The 27,131-nt window shown below is 44.1% G+C and overlaps 1 protein-coding gene across 1 annotated transcript in view; it reads right to left on the bottom strand.

Moving 5' to 3' along the window:
- Positions 1–27,131, bottom strand: part of TRIO (trio Rho guanine nucleotide exchange factor) — a 367,450-nt gene that overhangs the window by 164,490 nt on the left and 175,829 nt on the right. Inside the window, exons 9-11 of the mRNA XM_031666092.1 lie at positions 26,699–26,929; positions 11,988–12,110; positions 6,201–6,392 (exon numbers count right to left, since the gene is read on the bottom strand). Coding sequence (XP_031521952.1) covers positions 6,201–6,392; positions 11,988–12,110; positions 26,699–26,929 — 546 coding nt within the window. The remainder of the gene's footprint in view (positions 1–6,200; positions 6,393–11,987; positions 12,111–26,698; positions 26,930–27,131) is intronic.

Here is a 27,131-nt window from a genome sequence, read left to right as displayed (position 1 = left end):
CACATGTAAGTCGAGGAGCATATGGACTTAAAATGGTTCGACCTGTGAATTTTCATCTTTGTGACAGTATTAGTGCATTTTCAACAATAGATTTATTGGGATATAACCCTCTAAGTTAAGAAGCGTGTGTATATATGTGGGGTGGAAACAGGAATGAAAGGAACAAAAACCAAATCATTTTAGAAAATAAAGACAGATGACTCATCAGCAAAAATACTTCCAGGAAGGGCAAAAGGAAAGGCCTGGAAGCTGGGAGTCAAATTTTAGAGAACTTTGCACAAAAGACATAAGTCATCTGGAGGAATCCAGTGCACACAAGAGACTGGGATAATTCAGAAAACGGCTGTGTTCTGTGGCTGCAGAGGGTCATTTCCACGCAGAGCAAAAAACCACACCTCCCCTGGGAAAGCCCCCGAGGAGGAAGTCAAGCCTGCTTAGTGACAGGCCCTCCACTGGAACCGCTGATCATCAGAGCACCCACCGGAGGGCAGCCAGTGCACACAGTGAGCACTGTGGACCTTTAGCCAGTTTTCCTGTTTTAGTTTAAACACCAGATGCCTGGTGCAGGCTCCAGCTCCGCAAGGGAAAGAAGGAAAAGAAATCTGGGCCCTCTAAGCAGTGGGTGCTTGAGAGAGCACTGGGTATGTTTTCAATACACTCCTGGAGCAAACTTGGTGAAGACCTGAGGGTCAGAGGAGAGGCAGCTCCAAGAGCCTCACCCACCAAGAAGCCAGAGCGCACCTGCTTCGCAGGAACCCTCCCCCAGCCCCAGAGCAAGAAGCCCGGCAGCTCTGGCTTTCTCCCTCTTCTCCCCTTGCAGAGTTGAGCAATGGTCCCAGCACAAAGACGCTCAAGTGTTAGGCATAAACACAGAGCCAGGCTGGTGTCTGTAACAAAACATCTCCAGGTGGCTGGGAGGCCTTTGTTTTTGACTTCTGAATAAAATGAAAGGTTCCTCTTTTCCCAGCCATTACTCAAAACAAAAACTTGTCCCAGTTCAGTGTGTAAGTTTGCAGAAACAGAACCAAGAGGCTTCCTTTACTTAAACCCAGCAAGAATCACAGCCCAATTCAAGTGGGAATGATTTTTCCTGGGAAACCTTGGCTTCTGAGAACAAAAATCAATGCAAGGGCACTGAATCAATTCCAGAAACAAACTCTGGCTGACAGCTCAATGTCACCACCTGGTTGCCTCAAATAACCCACACATTTCAAGGTAATTATCAGTTAACTCAGGACCCAATTTTGAGAATGAAGTTGAATGAACAGGAATGAATAAAAATAGTTATGCTTTTGCTGTATTTGAAAATGGAAATCTCATTCAATCACTAAATCTATCATTAAATCTCAGAATAATGTGCTAGAAATAGACATCACTTATTTCACAGGCTTTCACTGAGTATCTGCCAATTCCAGGAGACAGACTAGTTAGTGGAAACACAAAGGTAAGTGAGACATGGTCCTGGGCTTCAAGGAACTTAAAGTCTAAAATGTAGGAGACACACAAAAGCAGAAGCATGTTCTTTTGGTCATTCATTTAGGTATCACCTCCTTGCACATTACCATTGCCTTGAGAGACACTTTGGAATGAATGAGTGAGTGAAAAGAGTGAATGAACAAATAAACAGGGAAAAATGCATTCAAAAGGAAAGGAGAACAAACAACAAAGGACACACAGCAGGAGCATTATCAACCGAACTGACGTGAATAAATGCCATACACAGGACTGAAGGGAATGCATACTGCAGGCGGACTGAGAGTGGACCACAACGTGTAGGAGGAGAAAGATCCTCCCCAAATCAAACCAAAACTTACGTCAGGCCAATCAGCATTCCTTTCAAATACTTAAACAACAAAACAGAAACAGAACAAAGCATCAGGCTACACGCATTCTGAAAGGAGGCTACGAACCTCCAGACTCCTTTTAGAGAAAACAGCGTTCTGGAATACTTCCAAATCCCGGCTTGAGGGGCAAACTGAGGCCGAAATCTCTATCAACCACCCGCTGCATTCTACCTCCAGGTAGAAAATATTTGTGCCCTAGGTAAAATGTGTCCCCTTTTCTCTCTTCTCAGGAACAAGTGTCTATTCTGTCCTCTGGGGTAAAAGAATCAGAGTCCAGAGGTCTTAGTTTTTGGAGCCTAAGAGCTTGGTCTTCAACAAGACTTCCAGCAGCCACCGTCTGCCAGGGGTTTCTTAAAGAGATTCCTGAGCTAACGCTCAGTAAACATCACCTTGACTTCGTACCTTTTTAAAGTGAGTTGTTATGACCTCATGTTTGTATTACTTGTTCATCAGAAGGCCAGGAATTTATTGCAAAAAGAGATGGTGACAACTATACTCCAGATAAAAGTGAAGAGGAGAGCCACTGTGGAACACTTGGCGGTGAGGAAAACTAACTTCTGACTTCTGTCAGGAGAGCCTTTGGCGGCAATTTCTAAAAAGCTTCATGAATTTGCCTAAATAAAAAAGAGAAGCTACTTTTTTTTTTTTTTTTTTTTTTTTTTGAGACGGAGTCTTGCTCCATCGCCCAGGCTGGAGTGCAATGGCATGATCTCAGCGCACTGCCAGCTCCGCCTCCTGGGTTCACGCCATTCTCCTGCCTCAGCCTCCTGAGTAGCTGGGACTACAGGCGTCCGCCACCACGCCCGGCTAATTTTTTTGTATTTTTAGTAGAGACGGGGTTTCACCGTGTTAGCCAGGATGGTCTCAATCTCCTGACCTCGTGATCCACCCGCCTCAGCCTCCCAAAGTGCTGGGATTACAGGCGTGAGCCACCGTGCCCAGCCAAGACAAGCTACTTTTTCTATCTTCCTCTGTGTAATTTTTAATTGTATGATCTGCTTAAGAAGAACAGATTCAGATAACGTGCTTCTTTTAGCAATTTTTTGTTCATCTGATATGTAAATACATTTAGTGACTTTATGCAAACACCTAGCAAATTAGCATGATTTCCTCTTCTTGGCCCATCTAGCTTTTCATTTTAAACGAATTAAACTTGTTCTAAGCTTATCTTAGTTTTCATTCAGTAACCAGCTTCAAAATACAATGACTGAAGACACCATTCTTTCCTGCATGGAACCTACCAAGGATTCCTGGGCGTTTTAGGGCTTTCGTACAGCACAGAGAAAGAACTGAGGGCAATTCTCAGGCTGGTCAGGGAAAGACAAATCTACTGAGAAAATGGCTGGGGCTAAAAATGAAGTCCAGGCACACTGAGGGGAAGAAACAGGCAGCATTCCAGCCCGTGGGCAGCATCCCTGAATGTCAATCACACGGGCACACGTGTGTCCTGCTATGCGCTCCCTGACTGGGCCCCAATCCCTCCTTGGTCCCATGTTACGTGAGGTGCACGCCAGTAAGACGGAGCAGACCGGGGAAAACATGCCAGTTTCTCTGCTAGGAAGATGGCCTTTCATAGACTGCACCAAAAATCCTGCAATCGTGAAAGTGAACCACTTAGTCCTTAAAACTGATTTAAGGTCTCCATAGTCTACAAACTCATACATACTAGCAGTTCCTATTGTGTAAGTCAATGAAAACAAAATGTAGTTTTACTTTTAAATAATTTCCAAACCTAGTGACAATATGGACTCCATCATCTTGTAAGTGGATGCTCTTATTAGAAGATTTTTCCTTAAAAATGCTGCTGTTACAAAAGTCAATGAACCCAAACGAAGCCTCTGGACAAGAGCTTTGTTTCTGTATTTGAGACAGGGTCTTGCTCTGTCGCCCAGGCTGGAGTGCAATGGTGTGACCTCTGCTCATTGCAACCTTCTTCTGAGCTCAAGTGATCCTCCTGCCTCAGCCTCCCAAAAAGATGGGACTACAGGTGCCACCACACTCGGCTAATTTTTTTAAAAAATTATTTGTAGAGAACCGCTTTTGAAAAAGCACTTTCCTTCCAGTTATCCTTTAGTGTCTGGTTTCTGAAAACCACTGCCAAATTGAAAAGGTGACTTAAATCACAAATACTGCTTGGTGGGAAGAGTCTTCTGTCCTATAAGGAAGCGAGATCCTTACCTCAGACGGCTAAGCTGCTACAGAATATGGCCAGGCACGCCACACAAGTATCAGCTCCAATCACCTGGCTCTGGAACGTGCCACAGATGCGAGGCCCTCTGCCCTCCACTTCTTCCTCTCGATTTGGCCTCTCAGCCACTTGCAGCTGCCTGGCACTCTTCCTGCCTCTCCCTTATGGCATCTATGGCATCCAGGGCAACTGTGGTCACTGGGCCCTGAATGAGGAACCTATAGACTGGACACCCCTGCCCAGGTCCCTGCCCTCAAAAGGATCCAGGCTGCTGTGCTTCTGGCCCGTGTTCTGTTGATGTCACGGCTTAGTGAACTATGCCACAATCTGTTTTCATACACAGATCACTTTAACCCTCTCCCTCCCTCTCAGCTAGGGTGTAAAAACATGTAAAGTAACACACAATCACATGCATGACAAATGCTGTTAACAGGTGCATGTGGAGGAAGCTGTAGAAGGTGCAGGGGAGAGCAGCTAACTACACCCATCCTCGTCTCAAAGGTGCCGGAAAGTCCTGAATCCAGGGATACTGTGTTGAGTGGGAGGGGCCCTGGAAGAGGAGGACACAGCACAAGACAGGCTGCAAGCAAAAACGTGGTCTATGTTGTGAGGACGCAGAGGTATCAGGCTGCTCCCCACATACAAGAAGAATCACTGATCGTTTAAAAGCAGGGGTATGGCCTAGTCAAATTTCTATTTCAGAAAAATTACTCTGGTAGCAGTGCCACAGGGAGGCTGGGGCAAGGAGCCAGCAGAGGCTGGAGGACAGCAAGAGACAAACTCGGTTCAAGACAAGTGGAAAACTTTAGTCTAGTGGCACATGCAGCAATGACTAGAAACTGCCACAGAACAATGTCCACTTAATGTATCTCCTCAGAAGAAAATAGCCTCTTTGTAAGTATTTTCAAGAGCAATTTGAGTGATGGCATTCTGATGAGCAGGAAAAGCTAGCTGTGCCAGTTTCTATCCTGATGACCATCTCAGGACCAAGAAGCACCAGCCCCCTGGCAGAAAGGACCAAGAGCACCAGCTGCCAGCCTGGGGCAGGACTGAGCGCAAACCCCAGGGGTCCCAGCAGTTTGCTGCGTACTCTCCTCCACTCCTTCACAGTTTCACAGGGTTTCAGAGGGAAACCTGCAGTTCAAACATTCCAGTGACAAATGGCCTGAGGACTAACTGCCCAAGATCTCAGAGCTGGTAGAGACGTTCCCCTTTAAAGGAACTGGTGGGTCTCCGAGTGCTGATGCCTTGAAATGAGGCAAGCCAGGCCTCGACCTCCCCTCTTCCCCCAGTAGTCCTCCTCTTCCAAATCCTTCTTCCCATCCTATGACCACAGGCTTCCATGTGCAGTCCCCAGCTGCCCAGAAGGGTCCCTCACTTCCCATCCATCAAGGGCTGCATCAGAATACGTTATGATCCTCTGTGAAGGTCCTCGGTGAAACAGGGAATTTTCTTTTTTACACAGAAGTAAGGTGTGATAAGTTGACATCCCTACTCAATTTGTAGTCACCCTGAATATGAACTTTTATTTTAAATTCTTTTTTCCTCAAAAGCTACATAGTAGTTTCCTTCATGTAACTTTATATGATTTCTACCAAGAATAACATCTATATGCGAGGTATAATTAATACCTATTTTTCACACACCAAATAACATTATTTCTTATCATGAGATGAGCTGATTAACAGGTGCATGCCTATGACATTAGCTTTAATATTATTTGTACCAGGTTGGCTCTGGCATATTTAAACTCAATATTAGGTAACACTCAGTTTACTAGCATCTGAGAGAAGTCTCGTAAAATCCAGAGGCACTCGTGATGGTACCATGTGACAGGTTCACACCCAGGAAGGAAACCCAACAGCTCTGACCAACAACGCGCAGGTCCCCTACTTACGGAAATGGACATTCTCTGTCTCTCCCAACCCTCATGGGTCTTCTCTTTACGGGCAGCCCCAGCAAAGGCAGCCATGCCCTCATACAACAAGGAAGGCCAGCACAAGCCCGGCTCTTCCCTGTCCACACAGACACACTCAGCATTATTGGGCTACATCCTACAACTTGCCACCTTTGTCCACTTTCTCACATTATGACCAAACTCAGGTTCCTCCCAAAGAGGTAAAGACTCTTTCAGACCCAGATTATATTTTGGTCTCCAGGTGCCTTACCTCTTTCACGTGGGTGTGAAAGGACACGGACATGTCCAGTAGGATCTTTCGCTGCTCAACACGCCGAACGAAATCTTGAATCCGGTCCTCCAGCTGATGAGCAGCCTGATAAATCTCTTCGGGGTCACATTCCCCAGTCTGAGCCAGCTGTTCTGCTGCTTCTAGTAATTTATCTGCATTGGTGTATGTGTTCTGCACAAGAGAACAGCCCAGAGAAACCGAAGGTAAATGAAAAGCAAACCGGCCAGGCTGGGCGCCGTAATACATAGCAACACAGTCAATGTGTGATATTTCTGATCGCTTACATGAATCAAACAGAAAAATATGATGGGGAGAGATGGTTTCAGGAATTCTACGCAGAATTCCTTTCCCACGGTTGTTTTAGATTGTTCAACTTTGAACCCCATGGCAAAACCCTTGTATTGAAGGTAGCGATGGACTATCTGCAGGCAATTGCTGTCTGTCTGGGGGCTCAGAGCTTTCAGATTTTTGCCAAGGTGGAGCCAGGAGATGGCCCCCAGCAACAAATGCCTGCTTCGCTTTTTCTTCCAGTTTTATCACCAAGCAGAGATGTTCCAGCCTGTGTCTTTCCATATGATACAATGCTTTATGATAATTCTCGAAGTACAAGTTAAAGGTTAAATTCCAAACAAACATAAGTTGCTGTCCCTTTTCACACATTTCTACTTGTTGGTAATTCTGTGCTCATCTTCCTTCTACTTAAGGCTATATATTTTTTATTTTTCTGTTTTGTTTTCCAGCTTGCATGACAGTCTCGCTCTGTAGCCCAGGCTGGAGTACAGTGGTGTGATCACAGCTCACTGTAGCCCTGACCTCCTGGGCTCAAGCAATCCTCCCACCTTAGCCTTCCAAGTAGCTGGAACCACAGACACGCGCTACCATGCCCAGCTAAATGTTGTATTTTTAGGAGAGACAGGGATTTGCAATGTGGCTCAGACTGGTCTCGAACTCCTGGGCTCAGGTAATCCTCTTGCCTTGGCCTCCCAAAGTACTGGGATTACAGGCGTGAACCACTTTGCCTGGCCACATGTTTTGAGAAAAAGGAAATTATAACGATAATGGCTCTAAAGTAGCCAGAGTTTTAAAGAGCTCAAAGTGTAAATACATGTCTAAAATACTCCAGAAATCACTTTAATTCCTCATAATCTGAGGCTGTAAGTGGGTTCCCCAACAGCAAGGCATGCGAGAGCCGTGATGCTGTTAAAGAAAGCTACTGCAGAGGGGTCCGCCGGTGGAGGGGAGCCCCGGGAAAGGCTGGAGAACGTGAGGGCAGGAAAGGAACAGAGCTCAGGCCTTCTAAGAAGGCCCAGAGAGTGAGCTTTTGGTTTCCCTTGAGAAACAAGGTGAATCCGTATCCTTCTCAGAGACGTAAGGTGCACAGGGAAGGCGCCTCATCGGTGAGAGTCTGAGCAGGATGTGAGGGATTCCCAGTTGGGAGACTGGTTCCATCAGCAGAATGGAATGACGCAAGTAAGCCAATACCTGAGGGATAATGGGAGCCGGGTGTCTCCATTTGAGAAAAGGGAGTTATCAAGATAGAAAAGGAGAAAATTTGAGTGAACTTGGCATGGGGCTGGAATTGGCGTTATTTGTGTGAATACATGGTTTTTAACAGACAGATGTGAATGTGCATGTGTACACACACATACGAGACAGATCTAAAAAGCAACTTTCACCTATGGAACAATTCCTGACTGCTTTCCAGGGCTTCTCTCATCCAGGCCCTCCCCTCCTATGGCTGGCACCCAGGCCTCTGGGCACAAGAGTGGGCACCCCTGTGACCGTGGTCAGCCGTGAGAGCACCAAGGGCTCTGCTGTGGAGGGTCTGCATGCGCTCTTGCCTACAAAGGTTCTCTGACCATCAGAGGCCGCACCTGCAGGTGGCTTCCTTCCAGGGAAAACGACTTGGAAATCCCTGCTTACTCCCGGCTGAGCATCCCCTTGGAGTCCCTGTGTCTGCATCTCTATCATGGGCACAACAGGGCCTCCATGCTGAATGAAGCTAACAGTGTAGCAAGCTGTACAGAGAACCCAGAGTGCCACAGACACACATTTCTAAAGAGCTGAATCCTGTTTTCCTACGATCACCACTACAGCTTCGGAATTGTGAACTTCTCATATTTGATAAGTGGATCTAAAGATGACAGAGCCTCCCAACAGCCAAGTATTACATTTCTGAAAGCCTTCCCACCTCTGTTCCAACAGGTAAAGATATTTTTTAAAATGTCCCAAAGAAACAAGTGCATGATGTGAGGCATGAAACAGCCATCATTTATTTCCCTTTTCATCTTGTGCTTGAAGAACATGAGGCAGCACAAAAGGCGCCAGGGCTGGTGGGGCGTGCGTCAGCACTCATGCCTCTGAAACCCCCAGCCAGGTTTTCCTGGGAATGAGACCTTCCCTGGGTCCTTCTGCAACCGGAGAACAGAGATTTCCTTGTGCTAACATCAACCATACTCATCAGAAATGCTACCATTTTGGTACTTAACACTGTGCCTCACAAAAGCAGCAGGACATGGATACTACCTGATTCCCATTTCACAGGCGAGGAAACCGAGGCACAGAGGGTTGCAGCAACTTGTCCACCAAGTCAGTCGGCAGAGCTGGGATTGTTAAAACAACCGGCACCTAAGCCACAGTTTCTCACACAAGGAGAGAAACTGAGACACTGGACTAAAGTGGGGAGGATATCAGGTCAGAGAGCGTTTGAGAGTCTGAGAGACTGGGCTTCTCCTGTCCAATCCCTACTATCCTGTTCCCGAGGCATCTCACGCTGGACCCGTTTTCTGATCCGTGGTGTGGGGGTCATCCCTGCCATGGGGATTAAAGGGAATAAGGCAAGGCCAGGCCAGGGTGGGGACCTAACTGGTGTCCTCTTTTTCTTCAGAACTTGGTAGGACTCAAGGAGACAAAAAGAGCCACCAGAAGGCAAATGTGCACAAGACCTTGCTCTTCCTGCAATCCTTGGCTGCAGGGCTGTTTCTCACTGAAGAGGACCAGAGGCTGTACTTAGAATTCAATGGAAAATAAGGGATTTTGGGATCTTAGAAGAGATAGGAAAAAGAAGGAAAATGAGCATTTGAGGCCTAAATACTTTCATTACATTTGCTTGGTTTAAAAGACAACAAAGTCTGCATACTGAAAACCTCCAAGGTATTTTATTAATACAGAAATGTAATGACAAGAATGATGGGCCAGTACATCTACAGTACAAATTCAAAGCCCCAGGTAACTTAAATTATCACCTAAAAGGCACACAAATTCCCAGGGATCGTCTTTTCATCCGTCAAGGGAAAACACAGCATCCCAAGAGACAAGCTCACCGCCCCTGCAACGTGTGCATGAGACAGAGTCAGCAGCACCACAAATGCTAACAGCGGACCCAAGAAGTGCTGTGGATTTCTCCAGACACAGCAAAACACAGACAACTATCTGTGTCTCTCAGCATTTGACCAGACACACACTTCTGTGTGGTGTAGGAGTGGGAGGGTTTTAGCGAGGTGAAGTGGCCCGGGGGGTGATACAACTTCAACATCCTCTGGTGCTGCTTTTCAGTGCCGCTGAGGATTGCAGGAAGAGCCAAGTCTCATTATTTTCCACTGGATTCCAAATACAGCCTCTGGCCATCTCTAGTAAGAACTGGTCCTGCAGCTGAAGACTGCAGGAAGAGCAAAGTGGCAGGCGCATTGGCCTTCTAGTGGCTCTTGTCCCGAAATGTAAACACAAGGCTAGTGTTCACCAAAAGATCTGAATAATCTGAATGATCGTACTGTTCTGGACAAAGACAGCACCAGCAGCGCCTGCTGAGCGTCAGGCATTTCTACATGCATTCTCATCACAGCAACTCGGTGAAGGTAGGTGTCAGGCATCACTTTACAGCAAGGATAACCGAGGCTCCAAGAGATGAAGTTTTCCACTGTCTTGCAATCAGAAAGCAGTGGAATCATATTGGTAAATTTTAGAAGTATTTTTAATAAGGAAAAATAAGCAGATGAGAAGATTTAGTACCCTGTAAATATCACCAATCTAAAGCAAATGCTTGATAGCAAATAATTTACCCTGAATTCTCCACTAGTCATTTATTTTGAAAGATTAGAAACAATACATCTTATATTAGAAACCGAACTTACTGCAAAACAACAGCCTATTTTGTACATATGCATGCTCTAACAGCTGTCATGAATCAGAATTTAGAGCCTGCTACACATGTGGGGACATTCTGTATGTCCAAGTGTTATGGAGGCAGTTATCCTCCTTGCAAAAGATGAATGAGTTAAGTAATGACCAGGGAGTCACTGGTTTGCTTTTCTTCTAAAAATCGAGAATGAACTCAAGGTCTCCTGCTTTCCTAAATGACCCACTCTTTCATCCAGGAAGACAAGATAATTACGCGGCACATACGAAAAGCTGTTGACAGAAATGGCTTCCTGGATAGTAAGTTTGTGACAGGTTACCTCTCTGGAAGGTAACTGGAATCTAGGGGGATAAGCAAAAAAGAGCGAGGGTGGTTTAGGAACTCACACGGCAGGTACTTAGGAAGGACGCCATGCCAAAGACTTACGAAGGACAGTAAAGAAATCTTCTGTGCTCTCAACACCAGATGCTTCCTTGAACCTGAGTTTTCTGGGCTTTACTGGCTGTTTTAATCATAACTTTTTAAATCTAAAAAAGGAATATTAACATGAAAGAGTATCTTCCTTTTCTGACAGTCATTTGCAAAAAGCTTCGCATGAAAAGTATTTTTTATTTCTTTTTTTACACTAGCCTATGAAAATGCACGATGGCTCTTCACACCACACATACACATCAATTAGCATGGATTCATTCAACAGGATAGAGCTACTCACAATCACTGTACAAAATTAAGGAATGGACCTTCAAACTAGTCACGAGGCAGTTCTTGACTCTGCAAAACTGCATGCAAAATGGATCCAAGAGCTTCCTGAGGTGACTGCAGCCGTGTCTAAAACAGACTCTGAAGCCCAGGGCCCCTGCAGCTAGGTCTTGTGTCTGCAGAAGTTACACTGTATGACTCGCTTCCACCACGTAAACATGAGGTTCAAATTCTGGGTTCCTCCTTCTCAGAACACCAGAATTGTTCCATATAATAAATCTACATTGAGGACATTTTTAAATGAATTCAACCGTAACATTTCACCACTTCCTTTGTGAATCTCTGCTGTGTTACTTCATCAAGCCACAACTCACTAGTTTAAAGAAGTTGACTATAAGAAATATCTTATTAAATAAATTACTGGGTCTATTTTTCAGATCAGAAAGTTACCCGTAGAAAAGTTTAGCGACTCGTCCAAAGTCACACGGCCAGTGCTCAAACCCCACAAAACCCACATTCGGAACACACTGGACTCCCAGCTCCTGTTTCCTAAGCACACACACTTAAAGCAATGCAAACAGAACAAGTAAGGCTTAGCCTACTATTACAGAAACACAAAAGGAACTGTTATTTCCTGACTATAAATTGGAATTTCACAAAGTAGTCAAAAGACACTGGTATAATAAACAGGACAAAAACACCCAAGCCACATTTCTGTTCCAAGAACATCACATTTTAGAAAGGGTCAACTGACCAAATCATGTTTCTGCCTAGGCAATGACAATTTCACTCTGAAATCGGAGCATTTACCTCATCTGAGGTGTCAAACGCATCGAGCTAATGTTAACTTATCTCAAATGTGGTTAAAACTGTAATCCAAAATCAACCGCACGGGTATTTACGGGATAAAATAATGGAAGCCATTGTTGTACCTGTGCCACTTCTTCAAAATCTTCATGACGTTTCTGCAATGCTCTGGCCCGATGAAGAGATTTCCCCACACCTGTATGTTTGCTCAGAAATGCTTCTCCGTGGTTCTCGATCCAGTCTAGCACCTACAATGAAATACAGGTACAAATGCCATGAAAACAATGTCCTGCCATGTTCAATGTTTAAGGTTGTCCAGTGAAGACCCCTTCTGTTGTCAAAGCTCTGTAAGAAACAAGAAGCAAATGAGAGGGGAAAAAAAAATGGGAAAAAGTAATTGGATACTTATTTAACACACTTGATAATTACAAGCTGATAATTACATCAGCTTTCCCACCAGGACTTTAATCATCTCTTACATTAAAAGTGTAAATCTTTCTATGTATAAACGTTGCATGCAAAATGATTAAATTAAATCTCAACTTATCTATGCACCACTGAGCTACCAAACTGACTGGGTTTTGTATAAGACAGCGATTAGGAAGTCACACAGGGCCAATTTAACTTAGCAATTTTACAAGGCTTAAAGCTACACTACTAAGGCAATTCAAGTTTAACTAGAGTCATTTTTTTTCCATCTCTTCTTTAGAAGACTCAAAACACAGTAAGTAAAACCTAACGCTTACATGCTTCAGTCTTGAGCTTGGATAATTTATTCTTTAAGATGCTGCAAAAGCTAAGCATTTCATGAATTTAATTACTTGAAAGTTCTTGCTAGGTGAAATCCACCACACTAAAGAAGAAGTAAAAGCAAAGCAGTACAATCTAATGTTTTAAAGTTCGTAGATGGAAATGAGTAGTTCATTGGGTCTCATACTTAAGTCACAAAACGCTGACAATATCTAACAAACAAGAGTTGAGCCGTGAACAATACGGGTTGGAAATACACAGGTCCACTTTTATGTGGTTTTAAAAAATAAGTACAGTCAGCTTTCCGTACAGAAAGGTTCTGCATCTACAACCAAATGTGGACTGAAACTACAGTATTTGCAGAATGTGAAGCCCACACATACAGAGGGCCAAATGCAGGACTTAGGCATGCATAGATTTTGGTATCTGTGGGCGGTCATACAGACACTGAGGAACAACTGTATTTACGCTACATCAAATGCCCACTTTGTCCTCTTTGATGGATAGGAGATAACTAGCAAAAAACTAAGTCAGTGATGTCTTTAGCTAAAAACTAAAAACTTTAAAAGATTTAAATATTGAAACATATTTGTTAATACACAGCAATGGTAGTGAAGGCTCACTCATACCTTGCATGTTGTAACTCTGGTGCTGCCTTTGTCCATTCAGTCTGCTCTAACAAAATACCTTAGACTGAGTAATTTATAAACAACAGAAATGTAGGGTTTCATAGTCTGGAGACTATGAAGTCCACGATCAAGGAGCCAGGAGACTCAGTGACTGGTGAGGGCTTGTTCCTCACTGAAGGCACCTTCTGTGTGTCCTCACATGGAGGAAGGGGCAAACGAGCTCTCTCAGGCTTCTTTCATAAGGGCACTAATGCTGTTCACAAGGGTGAGGCCCTCATGGCCTAATTCCCTCCCGGAAGCCCCAACTCTTCTGGAGTATATTTCAACATGAATTTGGCAGGACACAAACATTCAGACGATGCAGATCGAAATCACCTTGGACTAAAGAACAAATGGGCACACGCAGCAAAGACAGTGGTCTAGAGGGCAATCTGGGAAGCCAACCAGCCAAGGCTCTGCTAGTGGCAAAATAAAGGAGGCTTCGCTTGTGGTTCCCTGCCCTTGATCAACTGTACTGTGGAGAGATCAGCCATGTTCATAGATATAGAGGGGAAAAAAAGCAGCAGCTGGTGAGGATCAGAGCCTGACATGTTCTTCATTGCTCCAAACCACTGACCTTCACACCTAAGGGCCTGGCAGAGGGTCCTTTCTGCTCAAGGTCTAGCAAAGTTAGTATTACAGGTAAATTGCAGACCTTAACAAACCTCTCGAGGTCCTCTGTACAGACCCTTGTAGAACTGGCAGGCACTGAGATCAGAAGTGTGGGAGGTGTGGGGTGGGGGTGGAGGCAGAGTCTGGTCTCATTTCCAGCCCCCCTATACAGAGACACAGAATTTAGCTGTGTGCTCTTGGGCAAGTTCCTTATTCCTTCTCAGCTTCAGGTTCCTTACCTGCCCAGTGGTGATAATGACGGGTAGCGGTGAGCATTCGATGACCTCTATGTCAAACATCTTAATGCCAGTGTGGCAAACGGCATCCCTGCCTATAACCAGAACTCATGGCAAGCTTCCATCTCATTTCAAGCTCCTGATGGCACAGGCTGCACATATTCCATCTTAACTAATGTATTTAGCACATTATTTTAACTAGAGTATTGAGTGCATTGTTTTAACTTGTGTATTCAGCTCGTTGTTTTACCTCATGTATTGAGCGCATTAACTAGTATATTGAGCACACTGTTTTAACTAGCACAATGGGTGCAATTGTTTTAACTAGCGCATTGAGGGTGCATCACTTTAACTCGTGTATTCAGCTCATTGTTTTAACCTGTGTATTGAGCCATTAACTAGTGTATTGCACACATTGTTTTAACTAGCACAATGGGTGCATTGTTTTAACTAGCCCATTGAGTGTGCATTACTTTAACTCGTGTATTCAGTTCATTGTTTTAACTTGTGTATTGAGCGCATTAACTAGTGTACTGAGTGCATTGTTTTAACTAGAGTATTGAGTGCATTGTTTTAACTAGTGTATTGAGCACATTGTTTTAATCAGCATATTGAGCTCATTGTTTTAATTAGTGCATTGTTTTAACTAGCGCATTGTTTTAACGTATTGAGTGCACATGACTTTAACTCATGTATTGAGCGCATTGTTTTAACTAGTGTACCAGGGCGCACTTTAACTCGTGGATTGAGCGCATTACTTTAACTAGTGTATTGAGTATATCATTTTAACTCATGTATTTAGTACATTTTTTTTTTCTTGGGATTAAAAAAAGAGTCCTATAAGGCATTGCTACACTCGCCACCTGATTTCGAGGCAGACAAAGAGCTGCTGAGTTGTTCGTCCCACAGTCTATTATATTATAAAACACAGGTCTATTCCACTGCTAAAGAAATGTCTCAAGGACAACTTCTGGACCTCTCAGCCTTGGGAATGGATACATTTAATGGAATGTGCTTCTGGGCATGAGGCCAAACCATGCAAAAGAGAAGTATCAAATATTTCTAGCTTGAAAAGAATGTAGAGGTACAGAAGTGACACCTCTGCTACAGTTCACCTGCCTGTAAGATCTACAGGAGGGCTAAGGAGACTTTTTAAAAACTATATAGTATATTCTGTATATTACTCAACTTACGTAAAGAGAAAAATTAAGTCACCAGTAAGCAGCAAACCTGATGATTACTGGAAAGTCCACAGAGACTTGAAATAAGGGCACAATTTCAAAAAATAAAAGATAAACATTATTTGGTAGAAAGGGCTAGAGGAAGCAAAATACAGTATTTTAAAATTAATAGAAATTTGGTTTTGGCCAGGCACAGTGGCTCACACCTGTAATCCCAGCACTTTGGGAGGCCGAGGTGGGCAGATCATCTAAGGTCAGGAGTTTGAGATCAGCCTGGCCAACATGGTGAAACCCTGTCTCTACTAAAAATACAAAATTAGCCGGGCGTGGTGGTGCGCACCTGTAATCCCAGTTACTTGGGAGGCTGAGGCAGGAGAATCGCTTGAACCTGAGAGGCAGAGGTTGCAGTGAGCCGAGATCGTGCCATTGCACTCCAGCCTGGGCGACAAGAGCGAAACTCCGTCTCAATAACAACAACAACAAAAATATAAAAAAGAAAGAAATCTGTTTCCAAGTATTTTAGGAAGTTTTAAGTTGGAAATAAAAGCTGCTATAAACCAACCACTTAGGATTATAATGGGCATTTTTCTTTTATCAGTGATTTCTTCGGACAGAAATATAAATACCAGGTGAAATTGTATTTCCAATAAACATGAAAATAATTCAAAGGAATATGTATAAATTCCAACAATAATTTCCACTTTATTAAAATAATTGCAGACAGCTATGAAACCCAGCTAATATTCAAAACCAAACTCCCCATGAGGCTGTTGATTCTAAGTATGGGTAGATTACTCAGATTACCAAGTGATCCTGAGTCAATATACCTGGTCTAAGTAACATTTTAAAGACACGCTTGTGAAATCTTTCTATTTAAAACATACAAAGATAAGCAAATTACAGGCCTTTATCTATCCAGTCCAGCCAGCTATACCTCCGTCCCCTTCCCAGACAGTGCTGTCATCTATTTACTCTGTGGCCTCAACTCCGTTGATAATAAGGTTGGCCTGGGGCTTGCTGCTTCCCTTCCAGATGAAAAAGACAAAAGCTGATCCCTTCCCATGGCTACTCTGCACAGAAGCAGAAGAGCAAAGCTGGAGACCACCACCACCTTCCTCTCTGTTTAGAGGGTGTGGTGTGGGCTCATTCCTCAGTACACCAGTGCCCTCTAATGGACAAAATGACAGTCCCAAGGTCATGGCTGTTCCAAAGTGGACCACCCACACTTGAAACAGATACCATCCCTCAGCACCTAAGTTGAATGTCAGAAGGCGGAAAGCTGTTCAGAATGTTTAGCTTAACTCCCTGTTTGTAATGAAAAGGAAACCAAGGCCCTAATTGCAAGACTGAACGTGATGGTGGTATGGTTATGATCATCTGACTGGCAATCATCTCGCCATCTGAGCACCTGCGTGGAAGCAGCCCCTGACCTAAGGCTGTGCGTGTGTTGAGCCATCCATCCTCACAGTGAGCCAGGGGTGGGACAACCCCATCCTCTTACAGGCGAAGACACAGGCAGGGCCCTCCATGACTTTATGGGAAAGCCCGAGTGTGCACTGGAAGCCAGGATGCCTGCCTTAGGGCTCATCCTCCTGTCTACACTGCCTTTGCTTTGACATACAGGTGAGATGAGAAAGGAAAGAGCTCCTCCACTTTTGTTGCAGAATGGTTCAGGCTATTGGGTAAGTAACCTCTCAGGAAATGACGCTGTCACAATGCTCAGCAAAACTGAGTTAGGGTAAATCTGCAAACAGTTACCAATCCTTGATTAGATGCAACAGGAACCGGCCACAGGCCATGCTTCCCCTGAGTCCCGCTGCAGAGTTCTGGCCATCCTGTATCACCTATCTGCAAAATTATTTTCTGTAGTAGGTCCCTACTATCTAATACTCAGTATTTGTGGACTTGTAGAGTATTTATGGATTCCCATTTCTAAGTAATTACTATTTAAAAATTTGTTTAAAAATTTCTCTCTTTTCTCTCTGCTATGGTTTGTTTGGTCCACCAAGTCCCACATTGCAATATGATATCCAGTGTCAGAAGTGGGGCCTAGTGGGAGGTGTTCCAGTCATGGGGGCAGATCCCTCATCAGTGGCCTGGTGCCACCTCAAGGGAGGGAGTGAGTTCTAACTCTTAGTTCCCGCAAGAGCTCATTGTTGAAAAGAGCCCAGCACCTCCCTCCTCTTTCTCTTGCTCCTCTCTCTCCATGTGTTCTGCACATGCAGCTCCGGCTCCCCTGTGTGTTCCACGCTGAGTGGAAGCAGCCTGAGGCCTCCCCGGAAGCACATGCTGGTGCCATGCTTCTTGTACAGCCTGCAGAACCGTGAGCCAAATAAACCTGTTTTCTTTAGAAATGACCCAGCCTCAGGTATTCCTTTTTAGCAACACCGACTGAGAAACACATACTAAACCCTCATCAAATAGAAGAGTACTTCAAAGCCTACCTCACAACAACATACAATGTGAAAACCAATGTAAATGATATTTTTCCTTTAAAATGCAGAGATGTTTATTGCAAATACTTCCTAGAATAGTTTTCTGTCATCGTCATGCATCGTGTCATTGTCATCAGCTCCATTTATTGAATGACTGTTCCATACTCTGCTTGGGAGGGCAATACAGGTCCATGATCTCAACCACAGAAAGCTCTGAAATTCCAAGTATTTTTTCAAAACTTGGTTCTAAAAATTCATCTGTCAATAAAACCTAACCTGAGGGTACTTATAGTCTTTACTGAGTCCTTAATAAGTGCAAGTCCTTGAAGATTCAGCTATAGAAATAGCCACACATTTGATTATGGGGGGCTGTCCAGATGCCACTAGAAGTGTTAGTATTATACACTGTGTTACTTTTCTAATCTTTGAGAAATTCTGAATTCTCAATCACAAATAAAGGCTACAAATAAAAAGAGAGCAGACTTTTATCATTATTTCTATTAAGCAAGAAACTGAGGCTCGGGTAAGTAACCTGCCCAAGGAAAGATATTCAAATGGAGGTCTTCTCAACTCCAAGCTCACTACATTCCACTTCAGTTTGTAAATACTGTGTGAAAACCTTTAAAATATTTCTAAAACTAGAGTTCCATCTCTAGAATTGCTACTTGAAAAACTACATAACACATCTGACATAAAGCAACCAAGAACATAAGCTAGTCTGTTTTTACAGGTAATTCTGGATCCAAAATGCACACAGAGAAAACGGACAATCATCTGTCAACTGCAGCCACTGTGGGTAGATTACTCAGATTACCAAGTGATCCTGAGTCAATATACCTGGTCTAAGTAACATTTTAAAGACACACTTGTGAAATCTTTCCATTTAAAACATACAAAGATAAGCAAATTACAGGCCTTTATTTACCCAGTCCAGCCAAGAGACAATACATAATGAATTAGTGTGTTTTAAGTCAAATTAATGAGAACCCCTTCTAAGTCACAGCTTACGCAAGCAAAAATGAAAATAAGCTCCTCTGATTCTACAATCGATTTAAATAATACATAAAACAAATGAAAAGCAAAGGTAAATCTAAAATACTCTGAATTTGTTCTTTTTTATACAAAGTCAGATTTTTTTCCAGTTGCAAAATATAGATTTACTCCCTGCCAGCCCACATTCTCTATAAAACCAAAATTACCAACCTGTTTCCATTTATTTTAGTTACTCACAGCTCAATCACTGTCTTTTATTTACATCGCTGGGGAAACTGACAGAGAAATGAACACATTGCATTTTGAGCTTTCTTGACTATCAAATCAATGGTATTTTAATGACATACAACAAAAGATGACTCGTTGACTAAGCAACATCATTTCAGATCGGTTAAACATAAGTAGGTGGCCATAAAAGAAGACTTTCATGTAGATAATGTTAATTTTTATTAAAGGCTGGTGTTTGCAAGTGCTGCAAGGATAGTCAATATTATGCTATTAATGAAATGTACTAACAAAGTAAAAATCACAAAAGAACTGAGTTTAAATTACTGGAATTCACATGCTCATCCTGTGTTAGTCTAGCTCACACTTTCTTTTCTAGTGCTCTGGCGTATTTTACTCATGAAATCACTGGTCTTATTTTTCCCTTTCCCATGGAGGCCAAGCTCAGGAAGACCCCAGACCACATCACTCACCCCCAGCTGTCTAATTGCCATGCGGAGGGGAAAGGGAGGCCTGAGGCAGCTGAGTGGGGCTGGAGAGTGGTCACTGGAGCTCCTTTTCCCTCCTCACCTTTTCCCTTTCCATTCATTCCCTCCTAAAGGACTAAACGCCTCTCTCTCTCTCTCTTCTTAAGTGGCTGTTTTGCTTCATAGTCACGGGCAATTGCAGCTTCTAGGAAAGCCCCTTCCCTGTGACTAAAACCACCACTCGAAGATTCTTTCTTCAGTATCATGTGGATTTTACTTTTTGCTTAGCTCCACAAGGTAAGCATCCTCCTCAGACACGGAGCGGTGACACAGTAAAAACACCAAGAGGTTCTTGGCGCTTCTGCCAAGCCACTCAACTTTTCCAAGGCTTGCTTTTATTACCTGGAAAATGAGAGGGCTCCAGCTCCAAATTCTATTGTGTGCGTGACAACTTTTAAAAGTGAAATGAAACAGACACAGAATTCAACACACATCTGTGGGCTTCGGGGACCAGGGGAAGAGTGGGAACTTTTGAAGTCTAGCATTCACCACGGACTGACAGTGAAGATGTTTTGGGTGAAGGGTATGTGGAAGGGAGCCAGCCCTTTCACCAGCCCTTGTCCTCTCACTGTTAAATCTGCAGCTCCTTCCCGGCTGGGGTTCCAGGGATGGCTGGATTCCGGTCCCCTCTATTCTGTGCTCACTACTGCAGAAGGTAATTAGGAGCTGGCTCCAGACCCACCAGGAAGATCAGCAGGCGGCCTCTACCTGCGCCCAGTGGTTCCCAATCCAAAACCAAGTCTGTGCCTCTACTCAGCACTCTCTAATTCTAACAGAGAACTCAGAGAAGATGGCAATCCTGTAGCCATTCTAATCAAGAGACACAATCGAAACTGCGAGTGTGGGAGTGTAAACAGAAGCAAGTGTTAAACAGCTAGGGCTATATGATTCTGACAAGTGTAATCAGAAAACTCCCTCCTGACTCAACGAGCAGATGACAAGGGAGTTCAGGAACTCAAACTTCACTTAAAAGCTAGGTCTAGTGTAGGCGATGCTAAACCTAGAGCTCGTGAGTCAGGCTTCCTGCAGAGCTGGCTTTTGCAGGCTGAAGGAATAGGCTGGGACCCGAGGCAAATCTGTGAAATGCCTTCTCTATAGACCTGGGATGTGCTGCTTTGCCTCTTAGACATATGCCAACTTCCCTCCTCCAGCTGGAATTCAGCATAAAAGACCCTCATTTTGCATTCCAATGACCAAAATCCTCATGAGAGATCTCACGCTTTCAAAATTCCCATGCACTGAAATGATCACTTCCTTCCTTGGACACCCCCAGTTCCCCAATATCAAAGATTCCATTCCTTCAGGCAGATCTCCCAGATATAAGACCAACCCTGCCCCATTTTGGAATAAATGAAGCAACTTTTAACCAAAGAATCTTTAATTAGCAAAATTGGGGAATTTCTTAAATTCCTTCAACTACTCATTCAGTCATTCAACAAATACTGACATCTGCTCTTCCAGACACTTGGGAAACACCAGTGAATGAAACACTGATGGCTGTCTCTGTGGTCCTCACATTCTTACTCTCCAAGACTTACTCGCCCATGACTTGCAGGGGTGTTGTATTAGTCTGTTCTCATGCTGCTAATAAAGACATACCCGAGACTAGGTAATTTACAAAGGAAAGATGTTTAATGGAGTCACAGCTCAGCATGGCTAGGGAAGCCTCACAATCATGGCAGAAGGCAAAGGAGACGCAAAGGCACGTCTCACATGGCAGCAGGCAAGAGAGCTTGTGTAGGGGAACTCCCCTTTATAAAACCACCAGATTTTGCAAGATTTATTCACTATCAAAAGAACAGTATGGGAAAGACCCGCCCCCATCATTCAATTACCTCCCACTGGGTCCCTCCATAAGACGTGGGAATTATGGGAGCTACAATTCAAGATGAGATTTAGGTGGAGTCACAGCCAAACCATCTCAGGCGTCCACATGGGAACCTAACCAAGTTCCTGGTCTTTAGGTTCACTCCTGTTATCCACCCTCCACTGCCTACAGTATCAAGTTAAAAGGCACAGAATAGGAGGTCCTTTGGGCTTTGAACTCAATGAGGTGAAATGGGTAAAGTTCAATAGGCCAGCTGTGAGCATGGAGACAGGAAAGACACATACACGGCAGTGAGCACCCACGAAGCACCAAGATGAGCTTGGTGCTGTTCACACATCACACACAGTCCTGGCACCATGCATGACATTTGGTGCAGGTAAGCTTGAGCTCCTTCAACAGGGGCCCAAAACCTTCGTTGTGGGGGCCACGTTTTCTGTGCCTGGCCCCATGTCACCTTGCTGGCACCAGCGCCACCTCATACCTCCCCATCCACATTAGGCACCTGCTGCTCCTTGGATGGATCCTGCCTCTTCTGTCCTACTCTTGCTGGAATTCTCACTGCCCACTCCTCAATCTACCAGCCTTCTCCTCATCCTTCAAACAGCTGCTCAAACTCCACCTGTTCCACGAAGATGTACCTAGTAGCCCTCAATATGACAGCTGCTACTTGCCCCTCTACTGTAGGACCTTTCATTTTCCCTTATGTATTAGACACTTGACGTTTGAGAATTCAGAAAAAGCTCTGAGGAACACCCAAATTTGCACAAATCACTGAAATGTACATATGCCCCATCAAAATGTATATGCTGTAAGGCAATCAGACACCACAGAAGAGGTCGCAAGTTTTATTTACCCCTCACTCCTGATAGCACCTTGACAGGCAGGATTCAAATTTACGCCTTAGCAAATTATACTCCACAATAACCAAAGACATGAGTGTTGCAAATGAGCCTGGCACAGTCAAATTTATTAGACTACAAAACCATCTGCTAAAAACAATCTACTCTTATCAGATTATAAATTCCTTGAGAAAAGGAACTTGAACCCTGTCAACATATTTATCCCTGAAACTTTCAGAGCATCACACATTCAATTAAGGTGTTTTAGAAAGAGAAAAAAAGAATAAAATCTGGACAAAAAGAATTTAGAGTGGACTAGGTTTGCCTGATCAGTTTTTTAAGAGTATTATTTTTGGCCGGGCGCAGTGGCTCAAGCCTGTAATCCCAGCACTTTGGGAGGCCGAGACAGGCGGATCACGAGGTCAGGAGATCGAGACCATCCTGGCTAACACGGTGAAACCCCGTCTCTACTAAAATATACAAAAAACTAGCCGGGCAAGGTGGTGGGCGCCTGTAGTCCCAGTTACTTGGGAGGCTGAGGCAGGAGAATGGCGTAAACCCGGGAGGCGGAGCTTGCAGTGAGCTGAGATCCGGCCACTGCGCTCCAGCCTGGGCGACAGAGCGAGACTCCGTCTCAAAAAAAAAAAAAAAAAGTATTATTTTAAAAATGGTCCAACATGGCCCTGGAGGGTCCTGCCAAGAGACACTTGCAAGGGGGTGGCGCTCACACATGAAGAGCTATGGGGGAAATGGGGGCTTTGCAGAAGGCATCCCTGCTGAGGGGCTTCCTCTAGGGAACTCATCTGGCTTCAGGAAAGCAAACCTATGGGGCCACTCACTGCTCCTGACACGCTGGAGTAACTAAATCGCAACAATCCAAGTAGAGCCAGGCCAGCTGAACGGGTAAGGCAGAAAAACAAGTCTGATGGCATCCCCTTTGGACTACTTCTACCCATCTGAACAGGCAAAGCAAAAATAAGTTACCTTCTTAGAGAAAACTAAAGCATACTCTAAACTAGAAAACAGTGTGTGGCAGTAACACAGCTATTCATTCATTCATTCAACCAAACCTTTGCTGAGAGATACTCTGATACCAAACATAAGGCAATGGAGAGATGCATATTATTTGATCATTAGGAAATGTGATAAAGAATTTCCATTTTCTTTTTAAGTGAACAATGGCAAAGGCAGCCAGCATGTGCGTCTGGGAAAGTACTCAGCAGGTCTTCCCAACTCCCCGCCCAGCTCTAAATTGGAAGCATGGTAAGTGTGCTACACACAGCAGCTTCAACCACCTCTCCTGCCACGCCCGACTACCATTCGAAATGCCTTCTACACAGAAGTTATGAATTGGCCTCTGCTTATTAAGAGGGGAAAAAATTAACCACGAAACCAAAATTAACCATGTTTTACAAACCAAACTCCCTCTGTCATCCTCCCCCATTTGGTTCCTCAGGGCCCACTAACAGATGTATTTGTTCCTTCAAATATTTTTCAACAGACAAGCATTTACTCTTCTGGGGTGGCGTTCATAAAACTGTCATCATGCTATGCCTCGCCTATTGTTCAGTAATTTGCTCTTCCTTTTTCTCAATGTATTTACAGGTGCTTCTGCATCACCCAAAGCAGTCAAATGAAAACCACTGTGGTGTCTCTAATAGGTTTACTATGTTCTTACGGATTTCGGATTTCGGTTACTACTGTCTTTACAAATTTATCTTCTGCTGGTAACATCCTTCTAAAGTACTACTATTTTTCTTTCATTTATTCTTGACTTGCCTCTCCTACTCTATATTTAATATGGCAAAAACTTCCCTATGTGTCATTAATTCCTTGAGTTTCAGAAACACGGTTTTGGTTTTGACATCCTATTGTCACAGTATTTGCTCTGATTAATCTTATCAGCCTCACTCTTTACCTCACAAGTCAAAGCCTACAGAGCAATTTCTTGTTCACATAACAAGTCCAAACCATTCCAGATCATTCACCAACAAAAATAACTACCTTCATGAACAGTATCTATTTTCTATGGAATGCTAACAGGACCATATATGCATTATGTGTATTGCAAAAAAACACTTTCTCCTGCTGACATCCAAGCCAACATGCTGTTTGAGACGGGGAAAAAAGCTAGCTTAAAGAACTGGCCTCATAATTATCATAATTACCTTTCTACATGTTTGCTGTTTTCAAACTCAAGCACATTAAGTATTTGGCGTTAAATTAGATGGCCAGATTCAGCCTATTCCCAAGGGCTTCCTTACCTTGTGCTCTTTTCTAATCTAAGCATGAGTTTAGAGAAAAAAGAGCCATGAGAAATGGGGTGTGGGGGGAAAGGAGGGGGTGTCCTTGCCACTGCTCCCTCGGGTGAGTTAATGAGGCCCCCTCTTGGGAAGTGCATCAGTCCAGGGATGTGGAATTATGCTCGACCCAAGGGATACAAGGAATGTGGGGAAGCTTTCAACAGCTACATTTAAACCGCCAACATTTCATGGTTTGTAGAAGTTTTTGGACAATTCAAAAACACGATTATTCATGATTTCATTCCCACAATGTCTGTCCTCTCAATCCCTCTTCACCACTGGCTCCCTCCTCTTCTTTCCTGCACTGTATTCTTTCTCTGGCAATTATCTTCTTGGACTAAAACAACATTGTTTTTTTTTTTGTTTTTTTTGTTTTTTTTTTTTTTTTTTTTTTTTGTATTTTTAGTAGAGACGGGGTTTCACCATGTTAGCCAGGATGGTCTCGATCTCCTGACCTCGTGATCCACCCGCCTCGGCCTCCCAAAGTGCTGGGATTACAGGCTTGAGCCACCGCGCCCGGCCAACAACATTGTTAAGAAGCATAAATAATAACAAAATGATCATTCCTGAAGCACTTTGTATATGTCACCTTTGGAGAACTCAAAAAATAAAATTAGAACCAAAGCACGGTGTATGAAAATTTAAAATCACTGGGCCATTCAGAGTCTTCTTTTTTTTTTTTTGGTTTTTTGAGATGGAGTCTTGCTCTGTTGCCCAGGCTTAAGTGCAGTGGCGTGATCTTGGCTTACTACAACCTCCGCCTCTCAGGTTCAAGTGATTCTCCTGCCTCAGTCTCCTGAGTAACTGGGATTACAAGCATGTGCCAGCATGCCAGGCTTTTTTTCTTTTGCGACGGAGTCTCTCACTCTGTCACCTAGGCTGGAGTGCAATGGTGCGATCTTGGCTCACTGCAACTTCCGACTCCCAGGTTCAAGCGATTCTCCTGCCTCAGCCTTCCAAATAGCTGGGATTATAGTCACGTGCCACCAGACCAGGCTAATTTTTGTATTTTTAGTAGAGACGGGGTTTCACAACGTTGGGCAGGCTGGTCTCGAACTCCTGACCTCAGGTGATCCACCACCCTCAGCCTCCCAAAGTGCTGAGATTACAGGCATTAGCTACCTCACCTGGCCTAATTTTTGTATTTTTAATACAGACAGGGTTTCGCCATGTTGGCCAGGTTGGTCTCAAACTCCTAGTGTCAAGCGATCTGCCCATCTCGGCCTTCCAAAGTGCTGGGATTACAGGCGTGAGCCACCACGCCTGGCCCATTCAGTGTCTTTTGAACTTACCAGACTCACGTGAAGTGAAGAATGATGACAATGACGGTGAATGACATACAGAGAATCTCATTCTCATCGGAACACAGGGCGACTCTCCAAACTCCCAGCCCATTCAGCAGAAAACTCACTCACCTTCACGTGCCACTCAGGAGATGGAAACCTGAGACAGTGAGAGTGGCTCTCTGCAGGCTTATCACGGCAGCTCCCAGCCAACTTCCTGAGGCCATGGGCTGCCCTGCATTCTCCAGGATTCCTCCTTCCCAGAGGGGACACCCCATTCATTCCCTTGTCTTTCCCTCTATTTGGGGGCAAGGACACGGCTATTATCTTATTTATCCCTAAAGCTATGTCATATTTTACTCCCATAGCTTTAATCCTTAAAACTCTTATTCTGTCATAAGGAAGCAAATCAATGGGGAACTGGACTTACTCTTACTTTTGTTTCTTTAAAACAAAAGAGATGTCAACTGCTTAGAAATGAGTAGTCATAAAAGTCTACTTTTCATCAACGAGATAACTAATTATAATGTACCTACTGTGCACCAGGGACTGCACTATCTACCAAGTGGGAAGTGAAGCATGACCACCTCACTGTTTAAGTAGTTGGAAAACATACAAGTGTAAACTAAATTGTAACAATACACTGCGGGAGCACACCAGCATTATTGCCACAAATAAATATAAATGAGAATGATCTGTTTCTAGAAGAAAACTCAGACACTTCCCAGTGTAGGCCTCACATCCTCTCCTGGGTTCAGCGCACAGGAGCTACTGGCTGACAGTAGCCTGAACGCGCGTTCTTAAGCCCAGTTTTCACTTACAGTCAACAAAAAAGCTCCTCTCCTTATCTTCTAGTCATCACTCCTTAGACACAGATCTTCCCAATATGATGAAGTATCCAAGCTCTACTCAATGAAAGCCATTTCCCACGCAGAAGGGCACGAGGCGAAACTGACCTGTTGAACGTCCTGCTGGAAAACACACAGCTGCAGCCTCTGATGGAGCCGGACCTTGCGGTGTTGCCAGATGTTCTCAAGCTGCCGCTGGTGGTGCAGCACCTCGTGGATGACATCCAGGACATGGTGCACGGCCTTGGAGTAGTTGGCAGACGCCGTCAGGGAATCGGAGCTGCCAGGAGTCAAGGGCCGCTGGAGCTTGTCAAGGAGCGACTTCCCATCTTGGCTCACCTGCCCACAAAATACATGAGTGATTCTTCAAGATCTGAGGTTTGGCCTAGGCTGCGCCACAGATGCTGTCCTTGGATACGTGTGTGTACCTATAGGCACACACGTACATGTACACACATTACACACACACCCACTCACACCAGTTTTACTCAGAGGCAGTTTTATATAGGATAAAATTTAAAACAATCCACCAGTTATCCAA

Source organism: Papio anubis, chromosome 5 (assembly GCF_008728515.1).
Source record: "Papio anubis isolate 15944 chromosome 5, Panubis1.0, whole genome shotgun sequence".
In the NCBI taxonomy this organism is placed as follows: Eukaryota; Metazoa; Chordata; class Mammalia; order Primates; family Cercopithecidae; genus Papio; species Papio anubis.
Note: the sequence above shows the minus strand (reverse complement) of the source record. Positions and strands in the feature narration are given on the sequence as shown.